This window comes from Macrotis lagotis, chromosome 1, assembly GCF_037893015.1.
Source record: "Macrotis lagotis isolate mMagLag1 chromosome 1, bilby.v1.9.chrom.fasta, whole genome shotgun sequence".
NCBI lineage: Eukaryota > Metazoa > Chordata > Mammalia > Peramelemorphia > Peramelidae > Macrotis > Macrotis lagotis.
The window spans coordinates 791,646,942-791,673,447 of NC_133658.1; the positions used below are offsets into that span (position 1 = coordinate 791,646,942).

The 26,506-nt window shown below is 35.4% G+C and overlaps 1 protein-coding gene across 2 annotated transcripts; it reads left to right on the forward strand.

The window, feature by feature from the left end:
* The first annotated feature begins 557 nt into the window (after positions 1-557).
* Positions 558-18,647, forward strand: REXO2 (RNA exonuclease 2). Of its 2 annotated transcripts, XM_074216722.1 has the most exons (7): positions 565-761; positions 2,053-2,136; positions 6,290-6,367; positions 6,951-7,062; positions 7,912-8,020; positions 8,358-8,411; positions 9,659-18,647. In XM_074216722.1, exons 1-7 carry the CDS (start codon positions 618-620, stop codon positions 9,786-9,788), a joined length of 711 nt encoding a protein of 236 aa, XP_074072823.1. In that variant the 5' UTR covers positions 565-617; the 3' UTR covers positions 9,789-18,647. The 2 variants fall into 2 exon arrangements, with proteins under 2 accessions (XP_074072824.1, XP_074072823.1); XM_074216723.1 differs by lacking the exon at positions 7,912-8,020 and having other exon boundaries at positions 558-761.
* Positions 18,648-26,506: the final 7,859 nt, after the last annotated feature.

The window sequence follows — 26,506 nt, forward strand, 5'->3', positions numbered from 1 at the left end:
AGATGTTTTAAAGAAAGGATTTTGCAAACTCCAAAGTGTCCCAGAAATGATGTTAAGAGTAATTAATGAACAAAGGCCAAACAAGACGAACACCTTTATACTACTTCCTTCTCATTAGAAGTAAACCAAAACAAAGCAATCTCTCTTTCCCTTAATTTGTATTAGAAAATAATCCTCTAAATCAGTGGTATATTTGGAGGGGGTAAAAATAGACCCGTAAACTTTCATGGATGCATAAAATATTTCCCTTTGATGCCCAGAGTGCAGAGCAGATCCATAGCAAGCTCTTTTGACATCTTTTTAGAAACTAGCATCTGAGAAACACTCGGAATTCAGGGCGAAGTTGGCCAAGAGAAATACCCACGTTCAACTCCCTCAGGAAAACACGTGGCTAGAGGGGAGGCGGCGCAGTCCTCGCGAGACTACAAGTTCCAGCACATCCTCACGCCCAACCCCGCGGGTTCTGCAGCAAGTTCGGCGCAGTGCATGCCGGGGCTTGTGGTTTTCCCTCCTTCCCCGGCAGCGGTCCTTCTCACCCTTTTGCGACGTTTCGCGACGGCCGCGCCGGCCGGCAGGAGGTGGCAGCCGCTGAGGCCGTGGTGGCTGCGTGCCGGCAGATGAGAAGTGCCTTCCTGAGCTTCAGGCTGTTGCGAAACCTGGCTGCGAGCGGGGGGCGGCTGGGGGCGCGAGGCCTCCGAGACGGAGCGGCCATGGCGGCAGGGGAGAGCATGGCGCAGAGGATGGTCTGGGTGGACCTGGAGGTGAGGCTGCCGCGGGGCAGGGCGGGGTTCGCGCGCGGGGCGGCGGCTGGGTTCTCGGGTGGGGCTTTGCCTGGAACTCTGATAGGATGGGGGGGGGCGGCCGGAGGCGGGAGTGGGGACCGGCCTGGGGGGGGGCGCCTCGCCGGCGGCGTCGGGGGCTTGGCTGCTTGGCTGGTGGGGGAGGTTGGCCTGGCCCGCTGCCGGCCCTGGGCGGGCTGCCTGCGCCCGCCTCCACGTGGACATCTCCCGGGGACTGGGCAGGCCGGCTCGGGGGCTTCGGATTCAGAGGACGGGAAGGTTTCTGTGGGGAGGGAGCGGTTTGGGCAGAGGAGCCCGGGGCCGGCGGGGGCAGCGGAGCCCGGGGCCGGCGGGGGCAGCGGAGCCCGGGGCCGGCGGGGGCAGCGGAGCCCGGGGCCGGCGGGGCCCGGGGCCGGCGGGGGCAGCGGAGCCCGGGGCCGGCGGGGGCAGCGGAGCCCGGGGCCGGCGGGGGCAGCGGAGCCCGGGGCCGGCGGGGGCAGCGGAGCCCGGGGCCGGCGGGGGCTCGTGCGGCTCCGTGTCCCGGAAACGTCTGGTGCCCGCACGATGTTTACGTGACCCACAGGATATTTACATTACACGGAGCTTGAAACATTGTGTAAGACGGAACCCGGATGCTGTAGTGTTTACATAACGTCTGTCCCCCGCCCGCCCGCCTGTTGGGGAACTGTCGGGTAGTGCGGGTGCTGCAGAGTTGTAGGCTACAAACTAAATAGATGATCTTTTGTGGAATGATTTCAGGTAAAACAGTTTGTGTTAGGGTCATAGTCAAACACAATACATTCTGATATGTGTGTGGGTGCACTTTTATATGTGTAGATTTGCTTGTGTGTGTAATGTTTATAAGTTATGTAAAACATTATATAAGATATAACCTAGATGATGCATTATATATAATGAATGTTTATGTGCTGTATAACTTAAGTTGTAATCATTACTTGTAGGCTACTGGTTAAATAAATTTGAAGGTTGGTAGAATGAATTTAGGTAAAAGAACAGGCCGAAAAATAAATGTGTTTTTGGCAGAATAGTATGTATTTATAAAACATAAATGTGTGTAGGTCTGTATATATGGACACATGTAAGTATATATATGTCATTTATATAAGTTGTATAAAGTACATAAATGATATACCCAGATGATGCAATATATAATGTATGCCTGTCTTGTATAACATATTTTGCATATATGTTTATACTTTTGTGCATTTTCCATATATACATATTTATACATATGCATATATTATTGTTACAGATGACGGGATTGGATATAGAGAAGGACCAGATCATTGAGATGGCCTGTCTCATAACAGACTCTGACCTCAACATTTTGGCTGAAGTAGGTGCTAATACTCCCTAGGATCATATGAAAACACTTCCTAGGATCATAGAACATTAGAATTGGAAGGAACTTTAAGAGGTCAGCTTGTTCAATCTTCTCATTTTATAGACAGTGAGACTCAAACTTGTTTGAGGTGTCAGAATTATTTAGCCTGGATTTGAAACCTATATCACTTAATCCCATTCCTTCATTTTTTTTCAATCATATTCTATACTCTGCTGCTATAAGCTAAATGAATTGTTCCATTTGTTTTGATCACTGATGATGTCAAGTTAAAACTTGCACTCTTAACTGTCTTGAATTACTAAGTTTGAGGATTTCATCAGTGCCAAAAACATTCCTATTAAAACTAATGATGACAGCTGACATTTTAAGGTTTGTAAAGTGCTTTATATACATTATCTTATGTGATCTTCACAACAACTTTGTGGATTAAGTATAGGTATTAGGTATTATGGAGCCATTTTACAGAAAAAGAACTGAGACTTAGCAAGGTGAAGTGACTTGTCCCTGATCACACAGCTAAGATGTACTTAGGTGGGATTACATTAGATATAATTAGGGTTTTCAAATCTCTCTTAACTGGAACATAAAAGAAAACAAATAAAACAGCTAACTACATTTTGGCAACTCATGAAACATTTAATAAGACACTGTGATTTAGAGGTGGTTAAAATTCCCTGACCTTAAATAACTTCATTTGACTTTCATAACATCTACAACTTTTGTGATCATGAAGAATTGTAGGACAGGAACTAAGTAAGTATGTGCATAGAGAAGAAGTGAGAGTCTTTTTATATGAAACACTAAAATGGTGGGCTGAATTGATATAATTCTGTGGTCTTATAATAATAGAACTGACATAAGTATTTATTACTCCAGATTTCCAAATCAAAGTATATTAAAAGTAGTTATTGGCTTCCCTAGGAAAGGAAAAGGATAACAGAGGCTTTTCTAGATTTATTTTTACCGCCTGCTCAATGAATAATGTGTATTCTTTAATGTTATTTAACTGAAAAAAAAAACTTTAGATTTTGAGACATAGTTCCATCTATAAAACCTATATTATGGCTGACCTTGCCTTTAATATAAATATTTGGTTTTGGTTATTTATCTTTCATTCTATAATTTCCAAAATGGTAACAGTTTTTCAGAAATAAATAGTAAGGACAAAACTTTTTATACAAGTTTTATTAGTACGGATTTATTTACTTTGGCTAAAGAAAAATTTTTCCTTTGGATTATTATAAACACTGCTAGTTCAATATGACAAAAAAGAAAAGCATTGAATGCTGGAGAAGATGTGGGAAAACTGAGACACTAATGAATTGTTGTAGGAGTTGTGAACTGATCTAACTATTCTCAAGAACGATTTGAAACCATGCCCAAATCCTTTGCTCCAGCAATACCACTGCTATAAGTTTATATTCTACAGATGTTCAAAAAAAAAAGAGGAAAAGAACCTATTTGTACAAAACTATTTATAGTTCTTTTTTGTGGTGGCTAAGAATTGGAAATCAAAGGGATGTTAATTGATGATGATTGCCTAAATAAGCTGTGGTATATGATTGTAATGAAATATTATGCTTTAAGAAATGACAAAAGGATGATTTCAGAAAAACCTATAAAGATATGAACTGATGCATAGTGAAATGAAGAGAATCAGGAGAACATTGTGCTCAGTAACAGCAATATTGTTTGAATTTGTGAATTACTTAACTATCCTCAGCAATACAGTGATCTGAGACAATCCCAAAGGACTAATGATGAAACACTGTACCTCCAGAGAAAGAATCTATATTGATTGAATACAGACTGAAGCATTCTATTTTTCACTCTTTCATTTTTTCCTTTTATTTGAGTTTTGTATAAAATGACTAACATGGAAATGTTTTATATAATTTTATATGTTTAAATGATAATCTCATTGCCTGTCTTCTCAGGGTAGAGGGAGAAGGGGGAGAATTTGGAACTCTAAACTTAAAATAAAAGTATTTTAAAAAATATTAACACTTAATAAAACAATTGATTTTATGTCTGGGAAGAAATGAGAATATACACACATGCGTATTTGTGTGTATTCGGTTTCAAGTGTGTGTAGCATATGTAAATAGAACACAAGCCAAATAAAGGTAAGTAACAGTCGTCTATGGACAATATAAATTGATTAAATTCAGTGCTGGCCCAAGAATGAACATATCATTTTTCTATTCACAGCTAATCTGATCCATATAACTAGGACAGTTTACCAAAGGAAACACAGAAATGGGTATAGACCCTCATTGCTATAGGCTTGATTTTATCCTTCTTTTCTTCTCATGTTTTGTTAGAATTTGTCAAATTCCAGAAGAATGTAAAGTCTTTGCGAGATGGTAACAAATTTTTAATTTGTTTCTGTGGTGCTCCACACAGCTGCCTTGTATATGATAGTTGCTTAACAAATAAGAATAGGAACAACTATTGTGATTTCATTGGTATAAGGAATCCCCTATTAACCGATTTAATAAATTTCTATTTAAGTTATTAAATTGAGTAAGAACGTTGTTTGATTTAATATCTTGGAATTCGATTTTGGAATGATCTTATGAGGTCTATACTAGAAGTATATGTCTTCCTATTCGGAGAACCTCTACATACCTTGACAGTTTGCTTGCTTATAGCAAAATAGATCTGAAAGGCATGTTTTAGAGTACCCCCCCCCAAATGTTCAAGTTGCATGTAATAAGAAACTATTTTCACCATTTAGCAATAATACTCTGAATTTATAGAATTTTTTTTGTAGAACAATTAAGGCACTCTAGTACCCTCTTTTCCTGTTAAAGGCCCTGTAAGAAGAATAGAGACATTTAATAATTATTTCCATTTGACAAATGGAGAAAGCAAAGCACAGAAAATAAGTGATTTGCTTAGGGTCACAAATAGAAGTAATATTGTAGTTGAAACAATCTCCAAAACGCTGTCTCAGCTATAAAATTGATTACATTATTTTTTTAAAAAGCTGTTAAAAAATAAATCCTTTAATATATAGTTGCATAATTCATCAAAATAAATGTCCAAAAATATTTATCTCTTTCTACATTCATTACATTTCTTAGGAGGTATTTCATCTTCATTCTTTTGGACTCAGTTCTTACATTGATCAAAATTCTTTCAAAATTGTTTTTCTCTATAATGTTATCAATGTATAGTTTGTTGTTTTATTCTCTTCAACTTTTATCAGTTCATAAAGGACTTTCAGGTATTCTTTCTCATTGAATTGAATTATTCCATTCCATTCATATACCACAATTTGTCTACTCATTCCCCAATAGGACAACCTCTTAATTTCCAAATTTTGTCTATTATGAAAAAACTCATACTAATAGATATATTTAACATATTCTTTTCCTTTTTTTTCCTTTGGGGTATTAGCCTATTAGTGGTATAGCTGCATCAAAAGATAGGGAGTTTGTAATTTAATGGGCATGATTCCAAACCCTCCAGAATAACTGGACTGGTTCATAGCTCCAACAGTGCAGTAGGGCACCAGTCTTCTCACAATTGTAATTTTTGTCTTCTATCATATTTAGGTTTTTGCAAGGCAAGCGGGGCTAAGTGGCTTGCCCAAGGCCATACAGTTAAATAATTATTAAGTGTCTGAGGTTGGATTTGAACTCAGGTACTCCTGACTCCAGGGCCAGTGCTCTATCTACTGCGCCACCTAGCTGCCCCTTCTATCATCTTTAAATCATTTTGCCTTCAAATCCTTATGTCATTTATCTATTGGAAACGACTCTTGTTTTTATGTTTAATTGTTTATGTAAAATTGGTATGAGAATTTTATTTGAGAAATTTGTTGTGAAATTTTGTTTTCTCAGTTAATTTTTACTACATTAGCTTTGTACTAAACTTAAATTTTACATAATCGTCCATTTTATTTTTTAAAAATTATTTTAAATTGTTTTTAATTTAATAAACAAAATCAATTCAAATAAAATGTAAACCAAGGAATAAAATAATAAGCTCTTAATGTATTATACTATATATTTTTAATGATATAGAACCAATAAATCAATATTCCTATGTTCCGTGTGTACTTCTGTGTGTCTGTAATTTGATTACCTTTGATTCTTTTGATTTCAGTGATTAATAATTTTTTCCTTATTCACAGGGTCCTAACCTGATTATAAATCAGCCAGATGAGTTGCTGGACAGCATGTCAGAATGGTGTAAGGAACATCATGGGAAGGTAACATTACCAAATAAAAGGATTACTGCTTTTTGGGAAACAGTAACAAGCTTATTGTTCCCTCATCTGAATCCTATACCATTGCTGGATGGTATTAAAAAAAAAAAGGCTTGGCAGCCCTGGGAAACTGCTTGCTTGTTTACTTTTCATCTTTGGGAACTCTCAAGAACATCTCCTGAATGTCCTGTTTCTCTCCTACATTCAGTCTGTCACGAATGCATTGTGGATACTCCAGTATTACTGAAGTGTGAGTCTTTTGGATAAGGTTAGACTTCATCTTTGAGAGAAGAGGGAATGCTGCTCTTCTGTTAATAGATCTTGCCCTCCACTCTCCCCAAGAGCTTAATTTTTTGGATTCAGAGCTCCATCCTTTTTTGACTCAATGGAAAAACTCAGGATTTTGAGTGGATTCTTTAAAAGAAAATTGGTGAAAAGTTGGCAATTTCAATTTGCTTTTGAGCTCTAAATGCATTCCGTCTGTTGCTTATGTTTGCCCATTTTAGAAGTGAAGTTTCATTCCTGGATACCTTTGAAAACTGACTTCATGTATTTTTGATGGGGGGCTGGGGATTCTCTCTTGCAGTCTGGTCTTACCAAGGCAGTGAAGGAGAGTACAATTACACTGCAGCAGGCAGAGTATGAATTTCTGTCCTTTGTACGACAGCAGACTCCTCCGGGACTCTGTCCACTTGCAGGTAAAATCTAATCATAATGTATATTTGTAGAGTATGATTCTTCATTGTTAGGTGGTTCATGAGTCTGCAGATTCAGAGAGCCTAGGCAAAAAAATTATGTCTTCCTAATATCTTGTACTATATCTGTTTCCTCATGGACTTAGATGTTAATATAGGCCTTGAAATTTATTAGACCTGAGAATATAATTCTAGTTCCATAGTATTTTAAGACTTGGCATTACCAGAGAGGCTAATGTTATCTGAGACATCTTTGGAAATTTGTCCATATATATTGATGTAATAACATTATCTGCAGCAGGCTTTTGTAAGAAAACTTTGATGTTGGGCCCAATTTGATGTTTAATTCTTTTCAAGCCAATGCTATTGATGCCCTTAACATCTTCACTTAAGTATCTTCATCTTTCTAATATTGATATTTTGTTGTACAGTGAACTGGTAAGGATATGATTATTGATAGATTTGTAATATAAATGGATCTTCGGAGACTTGGTAATAATTCACAAGTCTTATGAGGTCTTAAAAGCAATGCAACTGATGTTATTATTATAAAGGAACTACAACTTTAAAGATTTATCTCTGTAGAAATAAGTTTAAAAATTCATTATAAATGAGAGGACTGAAAATGCAGAAATTTGACCAGGAATTTTAAAATTAGGAGCAGTCAGATCTGATTTGAAAATGATGAACTTTGTTTTTTGGTTCATCTTCATTTTAATACATTTTATAGTAAGTATGCTTTACAGGTACAAACCACATGCACATTATCTTACTTGATTTGTTAATTTTCTTTTAGATTATGTTTTATCTTGCTAGAAATACACAGATGCAATATGCTTTGTGTTTTTCTAGGAAATTCAGTTCATGCAGATAAGAAGTTTCTTGACAAATACATGCCCCAGTTCATGAAACATCTTCATTATAGGATAATTGATGTGAGCACTGTTAAAGAACTGTGCAGGTAAGGGATATATTTGGGATTCATTAAGTAGCCTCATTTAGCATGTTTTAATTGGGGATAAAAGGTTGGGGGTAGGGTTGTTAGAACTTAGTGGAGGGATATAATTCTTGTTTCCTATAATCTTCCACTAGCATACTTTAATTTATCTTGGGATGGTGTAAATAGAAAGAAAATAAATGAAGTCAAAGATAATACATGTATAAATGGGGCAGTATCAAAAATTCAGAACCCAAATTCCTTTGCCTGATAGAGTTCTTAGTATTAATAATTGTTTGGAGGTAATATTCAGTATGTTTGGGATGGTTGTCTTTGAAAATTCCATTTCTGCTATATTCAGACGCTGGTATCCAGAAGAATATGAATTTGTACCAAAGAAGGCTGCTTCTCACAGGTAAGGCTTGACTTTTTGAATCTTCACAAACGCTTGGCAATGTGACACACATTTGACTCCTAAGGATCTGAAAGTGTGACTAAAAAATATCCTCTGCTACTACTTTTCTTCTGAAATAACATTTTATTGACTTAGAGATAATATGATGCTAAAATTAGCAAGATTTCTGGTCAAGAGACATGTATTTCTGTTAAAATTGGACATTATTATTAGTTCATTTGACTTCTGGTATTAGGAAGTTGAAAGGCTTATCATAAATTTTTAAACTAGAAACAATTTTGTAATCTTTATAAAAATAGAATGATGATCTTCCTTTTATAGGGACTTGAAACCTCCATAGGATAGCATCTTGTCTGTGGTGTCATTTTTTTTTTCATTTGTCATAGAGTTTGGTTTAAGGCATACAGTTGTGTAGGATAGTTGTCTTGAATTTTTGATATTTCCATCACATTGCCTCCTAAGTATTTAAGTTAAATTGCTAGAAGTTAAAAGTGAATTTTATCAAGATGCTTTATATGTAAGATACTGTTCTGTTTAATTCTTTTTGTTCACTAGCTTTTGAAGAGAGGTTCATGACTTTGAAATAAAATTTAGTGGCTGACATCTTGAACAAATGCAGTTAATTAGGTTTAGGTAGATTTCCAGCATACTTCCACATCCTTATTCAGAAAATAAAGTTCATTCAATCTTAGACGTAAAGACCAGAGCACAGTTAAGGAACACTAATATAAGCAAAATGGCCCCTGAGCCCTTCTTGCACTCAGGAGGAGAAACATTTATGTCCTCAGACTGGATTGACCATGATATGAATAGTCTTGGTTACTGTTTCTTATACATAAACAAATTAGAAGATAAATTAAAAAAATAACTGTTAAATACAGGTAGACCAATAGAATAAGTAACCATAAGGGAAAGCACATCATGCATTATAGGACAGTGACTAATATTCATTATGACCCCCAAGTCTTCAAGAAAAGATTAAATTATATTCAGCGTATTTTAATCTTTTAAGATAGGACTGAACAGAATTTATCTGGAAATAATATCGATTTAGGGCATATCAAGTCTTGCTTATTCCAGATAGAGAAATGGAGACTTGACCATGGAACTGTTGATGATAAATCAGAATTTATATACCTGTGTACTACTGAATAGAGTTGGAATTTGTTTTGTGAGCATTTACATCATGCAAAGTATTTCAGATTTTATTTTGTATGTTTCATTAAACCATATATGTTTGTATTTAGGGCATTGGATGACATCAGTGAAAGCATTAAGGAACTTCAGTTTTATCGGAATAATATCTTCAAGAGAAAAACAGATGAAAAGAAGAGGAAAATTATAGAAAATGGAGAAAATGAGAAGACTGTGAGTTGATGACGTGTCTCATGCTGCCACATTACTCCCTGGATATGACTTCTGGGGGATTTTTGTTCATCTTAATTGTTGGGAAAGCATCTCCTTTCATTTACCTTGCATCTTCAGATAGTTCAAGCAGACTGAGTCTGAAATAGCTTTTCTAAGTTAGGGCTGTGAATCTGTCATTTAAATCTCAGCAGCTCCTTTGTTTCTAGGTACCAGGTCACTTATGCCTCTTGGTACACATCTGCATCTGCTTTTAGACCAAAACACTTTTCTTTTGTTAAAAAATAAAACTAGTTCAATTAAAATGCAAGCTTTTTTTGTACCTTCTATTCCTTTACAATGGTTTCAGTAAGATGCTTCCCCCTATTAAATATTATTCTATTTTGGATTTAACATGTCTTTCGAAAACATTTGCAATGGACCAAGTTAAAAGGGCTGTCACAGATTTGTTCTGTATTGCATAGGAGACTAGACTAGAACAAATGGGAGGAAGTTATCAACCCCAAAGGAGGGTATATAATAATTGGAGGTATTGAAGTTGGTTGGCTTTCTGTTAGGGATAGTGTAAAAGGCATTCCTGCCTTAGCTGTTAGTTTGAACTGAATGATTTATAGTTTCTTATAACTTAGTTCTAAGTTTCTGTGATCTCTGAAAATAGCATTATGAACATATATTATAATAAGGATAGATATGTACAAACAGCACAAGACTGGAAATCAGGTAAACCAGGGTCTGTTACTGGTTCTGCTCTTCACTTAACCTCCTTATGCCTCAGTTTCCCATTTAACCAAAAAAATCCCTGCTTCTCAGTAGTCTTGTAAGATGAAAGGTGAGAAAAGCACTTTGCTGTTAAGAAGAAAGGTGTTGTATAAGTAATGTATTATACCTACCTATCTCATAGGATGATTGTGAAGACCAAATGAGGTAGTTATGTCAACTGCTTCATAAACTTGGAGTTTCTGTCTATCTATTACTATTATTAATCTGAGTATTAGAACTTCCTTTCCCATATACTCAAATGAATATGTTTAGTTACTAAATTTAAATTTGGAATGATAATCTTCATTAATTTAACCTGCTACTCTATGGCCTCATTATGTAGTGGAAGTCCCAATGATTCCCTAATGGGGCATGTGCTCTTAAAGGAGTCTCTACAAAAGCAAAATTGTTCTGTGGCAGGTTAGGGTGAATTCAGCATGATGGTTCAGTGATTAATTCATCATTCCTCAATCTTAAATAGGAAAGCCTTCCATTTCAGAGTGTTGCCATCAGTAATTAATTTCACAGGGGATTGTTGCAACTATGGAGTGTTTCCTCTGAAATGAACTGCAGTGAAAAATCTGTTTGATTATGCCCATGTCCTTAACAGTATTAGTTTATCTGCCCAGAGGGTACTTTTCATTTGGTCCTTTTCCCTGCTTGCACTAAAATATCCCACATGTTGTAAACTGAAAATCCAAGTACATTTTCCTGCATTAATTCAGGAAGGGAATGGAATAGTGCTATGGGAATCAGCACTCATTACTGATTTCATGCCTGTGAAAAAGACCTTTCCTTTAGCAGCTTATGTTATTAGTAAAAATAATTGAGTAGAAATAGTTTCTTTTACTTTGCTAGAATCATGGCAAACTAGTACTATTTTTCTATTATATCATGACTAATGTTTTTACTATACATAATCTTTGGAAAAACAAATGAAGACCAATATTGATGTTAAATTAATATTTTTGTAATTAAGTGAAATTCAATCAAAGCATTATTTTGCTTTCTTAATTATGAGATGAATGTCCCAGGTAAATGTGTTTCTGCTGGGAAAATTATTAAACAGAAGGTGCCAAACAAGTCATTCAGACAGCTTCCTGCTCTATATAGACAATGGGTGGAAAGGGACAAGACAAGTTACTATTAATAATCATGTTGAAAAAATGCATTAAGTAGGTCACATGATCAGACCTATTAATAACATTTTTGGTTCATTAAGGGACCACATCGAGGGCAAAATTATAAGAATATTGAAAGGTCATTAGGAAAAAATAGAAGCAATCTTAGGGATCAGCAAGTAAACTACTGCTCACCCCTCCCACCTCCAACAGATGAATAAACAGGTCAGAAGCACAGTATGAAGTGGAAAGTGTGTTAGATTTGCAGTCAGAATATGGGTTTGAGTTCTGGCTTTGCCACTTAGTACCTGTGTGCCTTCCACGGTTTACTCATTTGTAAAGCAAGGGACTTCAATTATATGATCACTGAGGTCTCTTTCAAGTCTTAGCTTGTGATCCTGTAGGGTATCAAGCCAAAACCATTTGTTCTTTCTTCTTCAGAAGAACCTTTTTTTTTTAAGGTTTTTTGCAAGGCAAATGGGCTTAAGTGGCTTGCCTAAGACCACACAGCTAGGTAATTATTAAGTGTCTGGGGCCGGATTTGAACTCAGGTACGCCTGACTCCAGGGCCAGTGCTCCATCCACTGCACCACCTAGCCGCCCCAGAAGAACCTTTTAAACTAATTACCAAAAAATACTCCATAGAAAAGGGAAGGAGTTGTAGCTGCAAATGTACTGGAATTCTGAAATATTGTGGCAGATATAATTGACAGCTGTCAGCTCTGGTTGAGTGGATAAATTTTGATTTTTAACTTAACTAGAAGGATAATTTAGGCAATTTAGTTCATAGCTAAGAGTCAGTTCTATTCATTTTCTGTTAGGAGGGAATGTGTTTTCTGGGGAGGTAGGTATCCCAGAAAACTAGTCAGGAAATGTGAAATATTAAAGAAGGACAGGTTAAAAATAACATTGGTTAAAATAATTTTTAAAAATCCCTGCATGTTAACTCCCAGGAGAACCAGAATAGGAATCACTGTCCTCCATGGCAGTGGTGTTCAGCTCAAATAGAAGTGGATACCAGTAGGTTGCATATTAATGTAAAAAAAGTTCAAATTAAAAATTAATTATATTTTTGTTTATTTTATTAAATATTCCCCAATCAGATTTTAATCTGGTTTGGGCTTCATTTTGGAGTATTGTGGGCTGTAGTAAGGATAAGCAGCCTATGGGCGAGGTGTTGACACCTTTGCTCTGTGGCATTTATAGGGAGGCCTGTACAATATAGTGACATTGGGGAAATTATGTCTTTATTTAGTCCCTCCCTATATTTTTGGTTGAGGCTATTATTCTTTGATCCTCAATTTAAAATAGTTGTGAAATGATTGACTAAGAATGATGCCTTTTGGTTATGGAGAATGTTTTAGGGAGAAATATTTTTATTTTATACAGATCTAGAGAGCTAAATTATTGGTTCCCTGTGGAACCCATCTTTCTACCTGCATTGAATACCTTCTGAGCTAGAGAGGTAGATTTCTGGAGTCTGTAATTTGAACTCCAAACACTTTTCCCCAAGTAAACAACTTACATGGTAATTAAGTACTAATTTCAGTAATATGTTTCAGGTGCATTACAGGTTAAATAAACTTTTGTGAGCTAAACTGGGAACATAACCATTTGTGTTATTCTGTGAGAAACTGCATCCCAAAATATTTGAAACATTCTTTTAGTAAATTAATGATGACCTTTCTCTTTCATTCTCTTAATCTGTTCAGTTTTATCACTAGTCAACAAACATACCTTATTACTTGCTTATATTCCTGACTTGAAGTTCTTTTTTTTGTGAAACCTACCAACATAATAATTCATTCATTTTGGTTCATTTTTAGCAATGTTATTCTAAAAGAATTGAAAACTATAGTAATTGTTGAAGGCATTGTTATAAGATTTTATCTTTTAAATTTAGCTGTAGTTTTTGTAAAAATGCTGACCACAAATTTTTTCTCATACATTTCTTAAGGATTCTTGTTCCTAGAGGAAAATATTAATGATTTCTGATACAGTGATTGATTACATAGAATAGTAGTACTTCATGTCAGCCACTATAATCCTTTGTCAATAGTGTAGCTGATGGCAGCTCTTAACAAAGAATGTGAACTTGGCCATCAGAAATTGGTCCTCAATCAAGGTGTTTTACTTATATAATGTCTACAGAATTTCTTATGCTTGTCTTCTAAATTTGTTTAAAAACCTGGGAATTTCCTGCCCTTCGTAGTGAAAAGGCATTGCCAGTGTTAACTTTAATGTCATGGTTACTTTAGAGTTAATAAAATTGTTGAATGTCTAGAAAATCTTACCTTCCTCTTCTAACCTAGGTTAGAAGAGGAAGGTGAGATTTTGAAGTTCATTTTGGAATTTTAGAAGTTGCTAGAAGTTTAAAAATATCTTTATTTTTATGAATTCCTGTACCCAAGTTCACAGTTCCTCAGAATTGAAAGGGACCTCAGAAAGACAGTCTAGCCCACACTAGATAAGTGGTCACCTGCTATACATATGAAAACTACTAGGGATAAGAAGTGTTCTTTGACCTGTGGCAGCCCTACTCCCTTTTAGACAGTTCTGAACATTAGGAAATTCTTCTTTACTTTGAGCCAAATGATTCCTTTCTACAAATTCCATCCCTGGTTCTGTCACCCATTGCTTTTATTGTGACCTCTGAAACTCAGAAGTCTTACTCGTTTTCCATATGAGACAGCTCTTTGAGATTAAAAAGATTCAATAGCTGTCATCTGCTCTTCTGCTTCTTTAGGGTTATCTTGCCAGTGTTTTTAAAATGAGTGTCCCTGAAAGGTCTGACCACGAGAGTGACTTGATTCAAAAGAGCACTTTAAAATTACCAAGTTGCATGTAATGAGATAATATCCCATTTGAGTTATTCAAAAATTCTATGAGGTGGATAAGAAAACAAACTCAGAGTGCAACTTGGCAAGTGTCAAGGACAGTTCAAATTCAGGCCTTATGATTCCTGTTTATCCTTCAGTTCATTACTACTATACTCTTGTTATTGGACAAGAATAGACCATAATAGGACTCTGACCTGAAAAAGGTGAAATAGGAGACAGTGATAAAATCAGTGGATTTATAGTCAAAGGATCTATATCCAGATCTTAGTTATCACTATCTGATTGGGCAAGTCTCTTAAACCTCCCTGGTCCTCAGTTTGTTTATTCATTTATAATGCTTCCAGCTCTAAGATACTTTTACTTCTCTTGTTCTAAAATGCTAGCTTTTTATTATAAAGTAGCCTAAGAAAATCACATTAGCCTTTTGGAGTATACTCTAATACTGTCAACTCATGGAGCTTGCAGTCCTCTAGAGGTACCAAACATTATAATGTTAATTGTTTTCTAGCTATTCCTTACCTAATCAGTTTTTATTAGCTTTCATCTTCTTGATTGTCAGTCATTCTAGCTAGTTGAGATGTTATTGGATCCTGATTATCCTCCAGTATTTATCTCTTCCAGCTTTATGTCAACTTCACATATGGTAAGCAAGATGAGTGGGGTTTTAACTTATAAAGCAAAAGAAATATCAAAGCTGAATTTTCTGTATTCTCAATAAAGGAAGAGTCAAAGTCATATGCTGAGAGGGAAGGGGGCTTAGGGCTAGTGTAGGAGGTTTGAAGATAAGTTTGAAATAACCACTTGGGAGAATAAGTCATAAAAATAAAAACGTTGCTATACATCACTGAAAACCCAATTCTTGTCATAAATATGTAGTTGGCACAACTCAGTTTGTGAGTTTGGCAAGGCATGAGCAAGGAAACTAAGGATTCAAGAATGACAAGTAATGTAAAAGTGAACTTGTCAACTGGGGTCTACAGGAAGGGGAAGAAAGTTCAGGTAGGGGATCTGGAAGGGAGAGAGAGGTAGAGTAACAAGATTATAGTGTAAATAGGGTTAGAAAGAGTGAAGCAGAGGGGAGTGGTAGTAGGGCAGGAGGATATGATTAGCAATTTCAGATTTCTGGATAAATAGAGCTAGATTATTTATGGTTGATAGTGAGATCAAGGCTTGACCTTCTATGTGACTGCGTTGAAATAAAAGTTCAATTCTTGGGAGTTAGAGATTGGGGAACTGGGAGACCAGTATGTTTGAAGATATGTTTGGATGCTGGTGTGTTTCAGGTTCTCTGTCTTCCTCTTTTTCCTACCCTACCCATTGCCTCCACCTCCTCCCAACCCTCTTGAGAGGGAGAAGGAGTTAATCTCTTGGACCTGGGATCAGTACATAACTGCTTCAAGGATCTGCATATAGCATTTTACATAGGAGAGAACCTTTGAGAAATTTAGTAGAGGGAGGGTCCAGAAGTGAGAGTGATGGGACAGCTAGATGAGGCAGTAGATAAGAGTGGGCCTTGGAGTCAGGAGGACTTGAGTTCAAATGGCCTCAGACACTTAATACTTAGAAGTCACTTAATCCTGTTGTCTTGCCAAAACAAAAACTAGATGTGACAGTGAGGAGCATGAAGTACGTTTTTGTCTCGGCTCAGTGTTGGAGTATGAGAGGAAGTATGAGAAAAAGTTATGGTACTGGAGAAGTTGGGTAGGGATATAATACCTTCTGACAGGAGTCAGGCTTCCAGGAGAAAAAGAAAATTAAAGGAGTGTTAGGAAGAGGACTAAGACAAAGGGAAATTTTTAACAATAGAGTGAGGGTTACAAAGCATAATGAAATGAGTACTGAGAAGTATAGGGACATGGGCAAAGTAGTACCAAGGTATTTAGGAATGAAGTCAATGAGTGGTGGCAAGGGAAGGGGATTTTCACAATTGATGGAAGCTCTGAATCACAGGGATTCTGAGGAGGTGGGATTTTGCTAGCTATAAATTAGAATCATAACATTTGATTGGGCCCTCACCTTCAAAGGCATTTGATGATTAATGGTGTCATTCTCTAGACTAGAGCCAAATGTAAAAATGAAATTTAGTAGGGATAATTACAAAACTTCATATATATTTTAAAATACACAAATTCAAGATGGGGAAATATAACTAAGAATACTATTTATGTGAAGATAATTTTCAAGTTTTGATGAATTGTAAATGATAAAGCAGTCAGAACAATCGATATGATCTTAGGCTGTATTGAGAGTGGCCACAATGAGGAAGAGAATCGTTAATCATACCCTAGCCTCAAAACTGTCTATATTATTGTGTTCTGGATGCCACATTTTAAGAAGGACACTTGCAAACTTGAGAGTAACTAGGATTCTTAGGGGACTGGAGATCACAATTATAAAAATAATTCTAACTGTTGACATAGTGGTGTCTTGTTTGCAAAGTAAGGTCTGTCCATCTATATCCATTTATCTTTCCATTCATCTAAAATTTGATCCTCACAATATTCCTATGATATGAGGCAGGTGTTTTTATCCCCATTTTACAAAAGAATTTGAAGTTTGTTTAGAGAAACTTGAAGTTTTTAACTTGAATAAGAGATGGATCATGGGGAATTATGGTAGCTGTCTTCATGTTATTCGAAGTGCAATTTTATAGAAAGTGGAATTGGATTTTTAGTGCTCCATCCTTGGGTACAAATTAGGAATTATGTGTGGAAATTTAAGAGAGACCAATTCAAGCAAAACATTACAATGAACTTCATTAGAAGGATATGAAAACCTAAATAGAATTTAGAAAAAGTATGATGTGGTAGCAGGATCTGTCTGGAGATTATCAAAAAATAACCAAAAGGAGCATACATTGCTTAAACATTCATGGTACCTTTACAAAAATTGACCAGATATTAGGGCATTAAAAAGCTCACAAAAAATAAAAATAAATACCTCATTTTATTGAACACAATATAATAAAATTAATATTTTAAAAAGGAGCCTCTGAAAAAGAAACAATTGAAGACTAATTTAATCTTAAAGCATTGGTGAATCAATGAAGAAATTATAAGAACAATATATAATTTCATTAAAAAAAGTGCCAACTGAGAACATATCGAAACTTTTGGGTTGCAGTCAAAGTAGTCCTTTGGGGAATTGTGAATTACTAAATGTCCTTAATAACAAAAAATAAAAGATCAAGGAATTGGACATCTAACTAAATAAACTTAAAAATCTCAACTAAACCCCAAAACATTTTGAAAATCAAAGTGATAAAATTGAAAGCAAAAACAAAATAAAGCAAAACAAAAGCTGATACCACCAAGTTGAGTTAAAACTAGAAATTTTTTTTAACTAGTTAATGGGATTTAAAAAAAAACATTTGCCAGTATAAAAGCAGGAAAGAAGAATTTGAAACACGTTTAGATGAAATAAAAGAAATGATTAGAAACTTTTGTCCAATTATACTTCTGAAAAAAATTTACAAGCCATAACTTTACCAGCCTTTCCTATCCCCCCCTCCAAAAAAACTAAACAAGCCCTAGGACAAAGATATATTTACAAATGAATTTTATCAAACATTCAAGTAATAAATGGATTTATTTAGTGCTTTAAGGTTTGCAAAGTGCTTTACATCTATCATCTCATTTGACCCTCACAATAACCCTATGAAGTTATTATCACCATTGTATAGATGAGGAACCTGAGGCTAAGAAATTAAGTGACTTGACCTGGTTTGTATAACATACAAGTGTCTAAGGCTTTAAATTTATCTTCCATCTGCCTCCATTGTACCATCTATCCATTGGGCCAGCATTACATATAGTGGAAAAGTAAAGAAATCTTTCTAATAAGAACAACGGTAAAGCCAAAGAAGTTCATTATGACCACTATTGCTTATAGTAGTGTTAGTAAATGCTACCTACAGCAGTAAGACAAGAAAAATAAAACGAGAGAATTAAGAAGGTAAGGAAGGAACAAATTTTCTTTTTTTTAGGGTAGCAGATGATATAATAATTTATTTAGAGAATCCTAAAGACTCAGTTGAAATTTCTTTTGTTAAACCAAGAAAGCTTTAGGATAGAAAATAAACTTAAATAAACCAACTTTTATATATTCTGCTATCAGAATTCAGAAGAGGTAAAAAAAAATTCCATTAGAAATGACTATTAAGTATATGAAATATTTCAGTCTACCTACCAAGACATACCTAAGGATTATATGACTGCAACTTCAAAAACATTATTTACAGAAGGAAAGCTAAATGATTTTGAGAAATTGAGTCAATAATAGATAGTATTAATATAGATTTTAAAGTTTGCAAATAACTTTACAGGTATCTCACTAATCCTCACAAAAAACCTGTGTGATATAGGTGCTATTAACATTCTACAAATGAGAGAACTGAGGCTGAGAGAATTAAGTGATATCCAGGGTAACACAACTAGTAAGTCCAGGTTTTCCTGAATCCAGGTCTATCACTGTGTCCACTGTGCCACCTAGCTGCCTCAATATAATAAATATAATACAACTATAATATCTAAACTACTTATTTAAACTACCAAAGAATCGCTTTATAGAAAAAGAAAAAAATCAGGAAGATCAAAAGGTCAAGACTCAAGAAAAATATTGAAAAAGATGGAAAGAAATTTATCAGATTTCAAACTGCTACAAGGCATTAATAAAATTACTTTGTTCTGGTGAAAAATAGGTTAGCTAATGGAGCAAATTAGTTATATAACATATAGAAGCAAATAAACATAGTATAGTGTTCATTGAACCCAAAGATCCCAACTACTAAGTAAGGGCTTACTATTTGACAAAAACATGGAAAAATAAAAACAGCTAAGCAGAAATTAGCTTTGGACTAAAATCTCATGCATATAATAACAAACTCCAAATGGATATATGATTTAGTTGTCAAAGGTAACTTCAAACAAATGAGAGGAATGGGGAGGAAACTATAGATAAAAGAATTCATGATTGAAGAAGGGATTGAGAAGATCATAGAACATAAAAAATTACTGAAAATTGAAAAGTTTTTTGCACTGAATCAGTGCAGTTAGCATTGTTAGGGAAGCAGTTAATGGGGAAAAATCTCGGCAGCAATGTTTGAACTTATTCAAATATGTAAGAACGAGCCATTTCCTAATAGATGAGTGGTAAAAGGATATGAGGGGTCAGTCCTCAAAGGAAGAAATGCAGACTATCAATGGCCATATTAGAATATTTGCCAAATTACTAATAATTAGAGAAATGTGAATCAAAGAAACTTTGAGGTTCTACCCATTAGATTGGCAAAGATGATTTTAAAAAATGATAATTGTTGGGGTGACTGGGTCAAAACACAATCTGATGTACTGTTGGTGAAACTATAAATTAGTCTTTCTGGAAATCAATTTGTACCTATACCTCAAAATTCACTAAATTACATACTACATATCCTTTGATCCAGTAATGCTACTGCTAGTCCTTTACCTATGGTCTCAAGAAAAAAAGGAAAAGATATCTATTTTTCATATTTTATATATATATATATATATATATATAAGAAACTAAGGGGATGCCCATCAATTGGGGAATGGCTGTACAAATTATGGTATACAAATGTAATGAAATGGGATTGCACTGTGAAAAATATTCAAAAGGATTTTAAGGAACATTAAGAAGACTTATGAAACTGATGCAGAATGAAGCTAGTAGAAGTAGGAGAACAATTTATACAATAACAGCAAAGTTGTAAACAAAAGCAACTTTAATTCATTTGATTATTATTATTTGATTAATGAAATGACCAGTCACAACTTTAAAAGGCCAATGATGGGGGGTGGGGTATATCTCCTGATAGAGAAGATGTCTAAAGGTAAATAATGTGACATTTTCAGATATGTGGAATAATTTGCTTGACTATGCATATTTGTTACAAAGATTTTGTTTTTCCTTTTAAAAAAAAAGATGGAAAGAAGCTGGGAAGAGTGGGAGAGGTTTGACTATGCTTAATTTTGCATATTTACTTTTCCTTTTTTTAACATGGAGGATGGGGAAGAATGGAGATAGCAATAGTATTGTTAAAAAATGAAAAGAATGTCTAATCTTCATATGTTTTATTTTATATATAGAAATGCTCATTTTATTTGGTGTTTGTAAAGTTCAGAATAAAAAAAGATTTTCAAAAAATAGAATATAGCTCCCTCCCTTCTTTGCAGAGGTATGTATATGTAATGGTTTTCATATACTATTATATTTAATTTATATGTTGGTTAGTTTCACTGAATTGCTTTTTCCCTTTTACTATAAAGGATAGTTCTCTTGGTGGGGGAGGGAAAAGGATATACTGAGTAGAGAAGATGAATATAAATAAAATGTATTTTTATATTATATGTATATAAAATATGTAAACTGGTAAAAGATAACAGTTAAAAACAATTATAGTCATACAAAAATACAGTAGATTGACTAGGGACATAGTATATTTCTCTTTATGGGAGCACTTCCAGTGATTAGATGACCAATCATAAACAGTGTTGTAAAGGATCACCCCATTCAGTTATAGTATGAACTAGATGTTCCCTAGGATTCCTTTAAACTGAACTCTAGCTAGATTGAAGAGAAATGGTATTGGAGTAGGAGAGAATATGACATAAACAAGAAAAGAAAGAGGGCCAAACACAGAAGCTGATAAGCAAGATAAGAAATAACTTTTTAGCATGAGTCTTTGATTATACCTACTGCAATTAAGTTTCTTGAGCATAACTAAACCAGCACTGGGGATCCTTCTCTGTAAGAAGACACTTTTGGGGCAGTTATTCTAGTCCCGATGCCTGACCCACTTTGGAGATGAGCCAGTTACAAGTATAGCTTTATACAGCCATGATTTCACAAACTTGCAGCTCATAAGATCCTTGAGACATCTCATTTGAACAGAGATCAATTTAAATATCTCATTTGAACTTACATCAGTACTGCTTCCATCATTACTGCTTAGATTAGATGTTCCAAATTATCTAATGATTATTAAGACTTTCCTTATAAATTTGATTTCTCAGGGCTTTAATCACATTTTCACCTCCTTTTTTTTTAAACTTTCTTCATGCCACTTTGAAATAGCAGAACTGGATCCTATTCACAGCAACCATACTAGTTAAGGTCTATCTTTCCCACTCATTTCATTCTCCTTCTCTTGTAATCTATGTTGCAACCAAACTGACATACTTTATATGCTCCCTATATGAGATTTCATATCCCCTGAAGGCAGATTTTTAAGTCTGGGAGGCATTCTGGATTCATCCTATTTGAGGATGTTTGGTCAAGGAGTGGAATGGTGGGATGGAAGAGGTCAGATAGCTAGCTGATAGGACAGTGTTTGTCAGCAGTACTGGCTCTTATCACTGTTCAAGGAAGAAGTAATGATAAAAAAGACCTGAGCCTGGTCACTCAAGGCCAAGAACCTCTGAGATCATGGAAGCCAAGAGAATCACATAGTAGTGGTCTTTAACTTATACCCTTTTATTTTTATTTTCAAACTTACAGCCTAGAGTAACTGAATGAGATGATCCTTTACAATACTGTTTATGATTGGTCATCCAATCACTGGAAAAGAGTTGACCTCAGATGACTCAGGCCTATCTTTCTCCAAATTCTGACCTGATGCACTCTTTATTTTATTTTATTTTTTAGGTTTTTGCAAGGCATTGGGGTTAAGTGGCTTGCCCAAGGCCACACAGCTAGGTAATTAATTAAGTGTCTGAGGTCGAATTTGAACTCAGGTACTCCTGACTCCAGGGCCGAAGCTCTATCCACTGCGCCACCCAGCCGCCCCCCTAACCTGATGAACTCTTAAGAGATATAGACTCATTTTTTAAACCTCATTATCCCCTAATTCTTTTAGAGGACATAGATCTCTAGCATGAGTGAAAGGAAAAAGGCAGAAAAGTGTGAGTTTATTTGAAAAATAGTTCATTTTAGCAAACGTATAACATGTTTAGGGTAGAATAGTGATGAAGTAAAAATTCATCAGAGTGAGGTTAGTTATATCTCTGCTTTTGTATTTAAGAATGTCCTGAGGGGGAGGAAATGACTTGTAAAGTGCAATTGGCTTATGCTATTCCCTTCTTTTAACTGATAATAATTAATTCCCTAGTTGCATTTAACCAATTAGCATGAATTAGCTTTTACAAAGAGTACAAATATTTTCCCCAGCACCTTGGAGGCACTTCTTCCCCCTTTAATATTTCAGTCTTTGGAGAGATCAAGCTCAGGCTTAATGTAGGTGGATTGCAATATGAAGAATTTTGAGGTAGGGATGCCAATTAGGAGTATATTACAATCATCCAAGCAAGCTGAGATAAGGGCTTGAAATAGGAATAGTAGCTATGTGTGTGATTTGTTTCATTGTAGAGACTTGCTACTGTGAATTTGTTTTTCTGTTCTAATTATTTTTGTTTTGTAGACCATATATGCTGCCATTTTTTTCTTGTCTAAATTCTCTCAATGTTCTGATTTTTCTCTTCAACTTCTGAAACATCCTACTACAGAAATTTGATTTCTTGGGAATCTACAGGTGTTAGTTCAAGTTCTTTCTAGGTTTTTAACAGAGTTTTCTTTCTCTTGAGCTCTTTGGTGTTTTTAAATGTTTCTCCTTCATCTTTTTACTTTGTGATTTCTTTCTCTTTGGTAATGGGTTTATCCATAGGACTGAACAGGGCTACCGTAGCTTTCTCCCATTCACTTTTCAATAACTTCAGTTCCTTCTCAAGTAACTGCTGTGGGGACAGAATGGATGCTATTCTCATTTCCTTCAGGCCCAATTTTGACCTGTGTGTTCTTTCCTTTCCCATTTTCCTTTGTTTTTTAGATCTCTGTCTGGACTGATTCAGTTTCTACCACTTTTTTGCAGTCTTAGGAAGTGGTGGAATGGACAATCTGGATAGAATTTCTGCCCTTGAAATTCTTTCATTTAAGGGTTGTTTCAGGTTGAGTTCATCTCCTATACCTCTCCTTCCTTTACAGATAACTGCATAGAATAGAGAGACCAGCAACTTGTTGCAAAAGAATGCAAGTGTAAGGGGCAGGTGCAGCATTGACTACAGAGGATTCAGCTCTGGGTCCCTGATGGTATCTGCTAAATGATGAGAGGTGCTTAGTGAATGCAGGGATTAAAATTCTCTATTAATTTATAAAACTGTTATCTTGTAGATTTCTCTTTTTTTTGACATTGTGGGGACAATTATAATTTTTCTATCACTTGCATGCAGTTCCTCTTTTTTTATTTATTGGGAACTAGGGAAAAAACTCTATCTTGTTGATCACATCTATATTCTACATTCCAGCTATATTGGCTTGCTTGCTTTTTTGCTTGCAGAGACTATTTCCTTTTTCTGTGACTGTACACCTGGAATATATACTTTCTTTTCATCTCTTGAATCCCTAGCTTTAATAATCAGCTCTTGTATTAACTTCTTCAAGAGGCCTTTCTGAATTTCCTTAGTTTTTAGTGGTTCCCCAAATAATTTTCAATTTATTTAGTATATCCTACATTTACTAATCTGTGAACATCTATTATCCTAGTAGCCTTGAAGGCAAAGTGTATCATTTTTCTAATCTGTATCTTCTTTGTCAAAAACAATAACTTGACATGGAGAAGGGGCTTAAGAAATATTAGTTGATTGATTGAAATAAAATTAAATTGATTCTTTATCATTTTTGTAGATCTTATTTACAATTAATTGATTTGTCCTGTAACTAAGTCATGATCCTTTGTCTCTGAATTTAGTGCAGAAATTAAGCTAGCCTATAATGAATTAAGTTTAGAAAATAAATTCTTCTGCCTTTCTTCTTGCCTCAAGGAAATCTATCCTTGAGGAATTTGAATGGACACCAAGAGTCTACTCTAGTATATTTACACCACCACGCTATCCTTCAGGGATATTTGATTTGCTCTCCAAAGAAATCTGATCCAGTATCTCTAACCTTGCAGGTGGATTCAAACAATGAACTTTTCCTAGTCGCAGGAGGGAAGGAGGGAGTTGTGGCTAGTCCCTCATTCCTAACTTTCAACCAATCATTTTTCCACCTCAGCTATGTAACTAATCATGTCCTCAACCCCACGATATCACTAATTCTAATAACTAATTGTGTTATTTTCTACCTACTCCATAATATTCTTGGTTCTAAACTTATAAAAAAGGAACTGAGTCTTTTGACTTACACTGAGGCTATCCATTAACACCTTTATATTAGATTCATGCCTTGTCAATAAATTTCCTTACTCAGAATAGGTGTCTCAGTCTACCTTTGCTAAATTTCACTCTCATTAGTTAGAAGATTCAGTAATAAAGCCAGATCAGATTTCCTACTCCTGATGTTTCCTGTTGGGATAAGAGTGTACATATGAAATACATCAGAGTAGCATTACTTTTAATTGCTACTTGTTACTATGGCTATTTAGAACTTTTAGAAGATTCTCAAGAATATACCTTTGTATTCTTTTAGATCATTCTTAAGAATTTGTTGTAAAATCTTTTATTTAAAGGTGAAAGGGATTTCTGGGACCATCCCTTATACTTCCCATAACTATTGGCAACATGCAGGGGAGGGAATTTTTAGAAGCAGACAAGTAGACTCATTTGATTCTGTTTTACTTGTTCAAATAAGTCTGACCCTGTGTAGTTTTGTTTTTTTTTTTGGCAAATTGGACAGGTTTGCCATTTCCATACAGAGATTAAATTACTTATCCAGGGTCATTTAACTAGTGTCTGAGGCTGTATCTGAACTCAAGTCTTCTTGACTCTAAGCCCAGTGCTCTATCCACTGAGCCACCTAGCTGCCTACAAGCAAACTGATCCCTACTGATAGAAATCAGACAGTTTATTTAGTTGCTGTTATCAAAGACTGTAGAGAGGATTGGTCAGCCTGCAGATCAAGACTTTCTTCTTGCATATAGAAATTATTGGATAAATATCCAATGAATTTCATGAAACCTATGTTCTCCAGAACTATGCAGATTGAAAACACTATAAAAATGATTAAAGATGACCACCGAGTAACATAAAACATAACTTTGCATTTTGTGTGTGTGTGTGTGTGTGTGTGAAGTTTTGAAGTGCAGGTATAATAGTTTAGCAGGTGACCAAGATGCTATCATCCATTACTCTTCATAGTTGCCATTGAATCTTTCCACTCTGTCCCATTTCACCTCCATGGCTGTAGTCTGTCATTCCAGTAGTCTGAGATTCAACAATATTGCCTAGGATTTTGGCAATGAGAAAGGGGTCAAGGGTTAGGAGGAAAGAATAAATAGTAAGGACAGATTCAGGATACAAAGGGGTAAAAAAGTACAAATTGACTTGGAGAGGTTCAGGAATTGTTTGTCCATTCTATCAGTTATCTACTTTATCTATTGCTAGAATTTCTAGCTTTAGTCCTTCATTATTCATTCTATAAATATTTGTTCAGCTCCTGCAAAACTAGAATCCAAGTTCCAAAAGGCATCTGTAAAGAAGGAAGAGTCTAGACATTACTGGAGATATCCAATGAATTATATGAATTTATTATAACTCTGTATTATACCTTTTGAAATTCTGTTTTTTTTAAAAAAACATTTTCTATAAATATAGAATTATGTTTTGATTTGTGCATTTGTGCATTTTCTCTTTCTTGTTTTCTGATTCCTTCCTGCTACTGCTGCAGAGGAAAATGCTCCACCTTTAGATAATTGTTGTTCAGTCATTTAGTTATGTCTCACTTTTTGTGTCCCTGTTAATCATATTACTTATGTGATTTTTTGCGGGGGGAGGGAAGATACAAGAGTGGTTTGCCATTTCCTTCTTCAGTGGATTAAAGCAGACAAAGATTATGTGACTTGTCTAGGTTCACATGGCTAGTAAGTGTCTGAGGCTGAATTTAAACTCAGGTCTTCCTGGCTTTAGGCTCAGTACTTTATCCATCTGAGTCATCTAGCCACACCACAGCAATTGAGGGTTCTGTTTCTCATATAACAAACTCTAGAGTAAACTTCTATCTT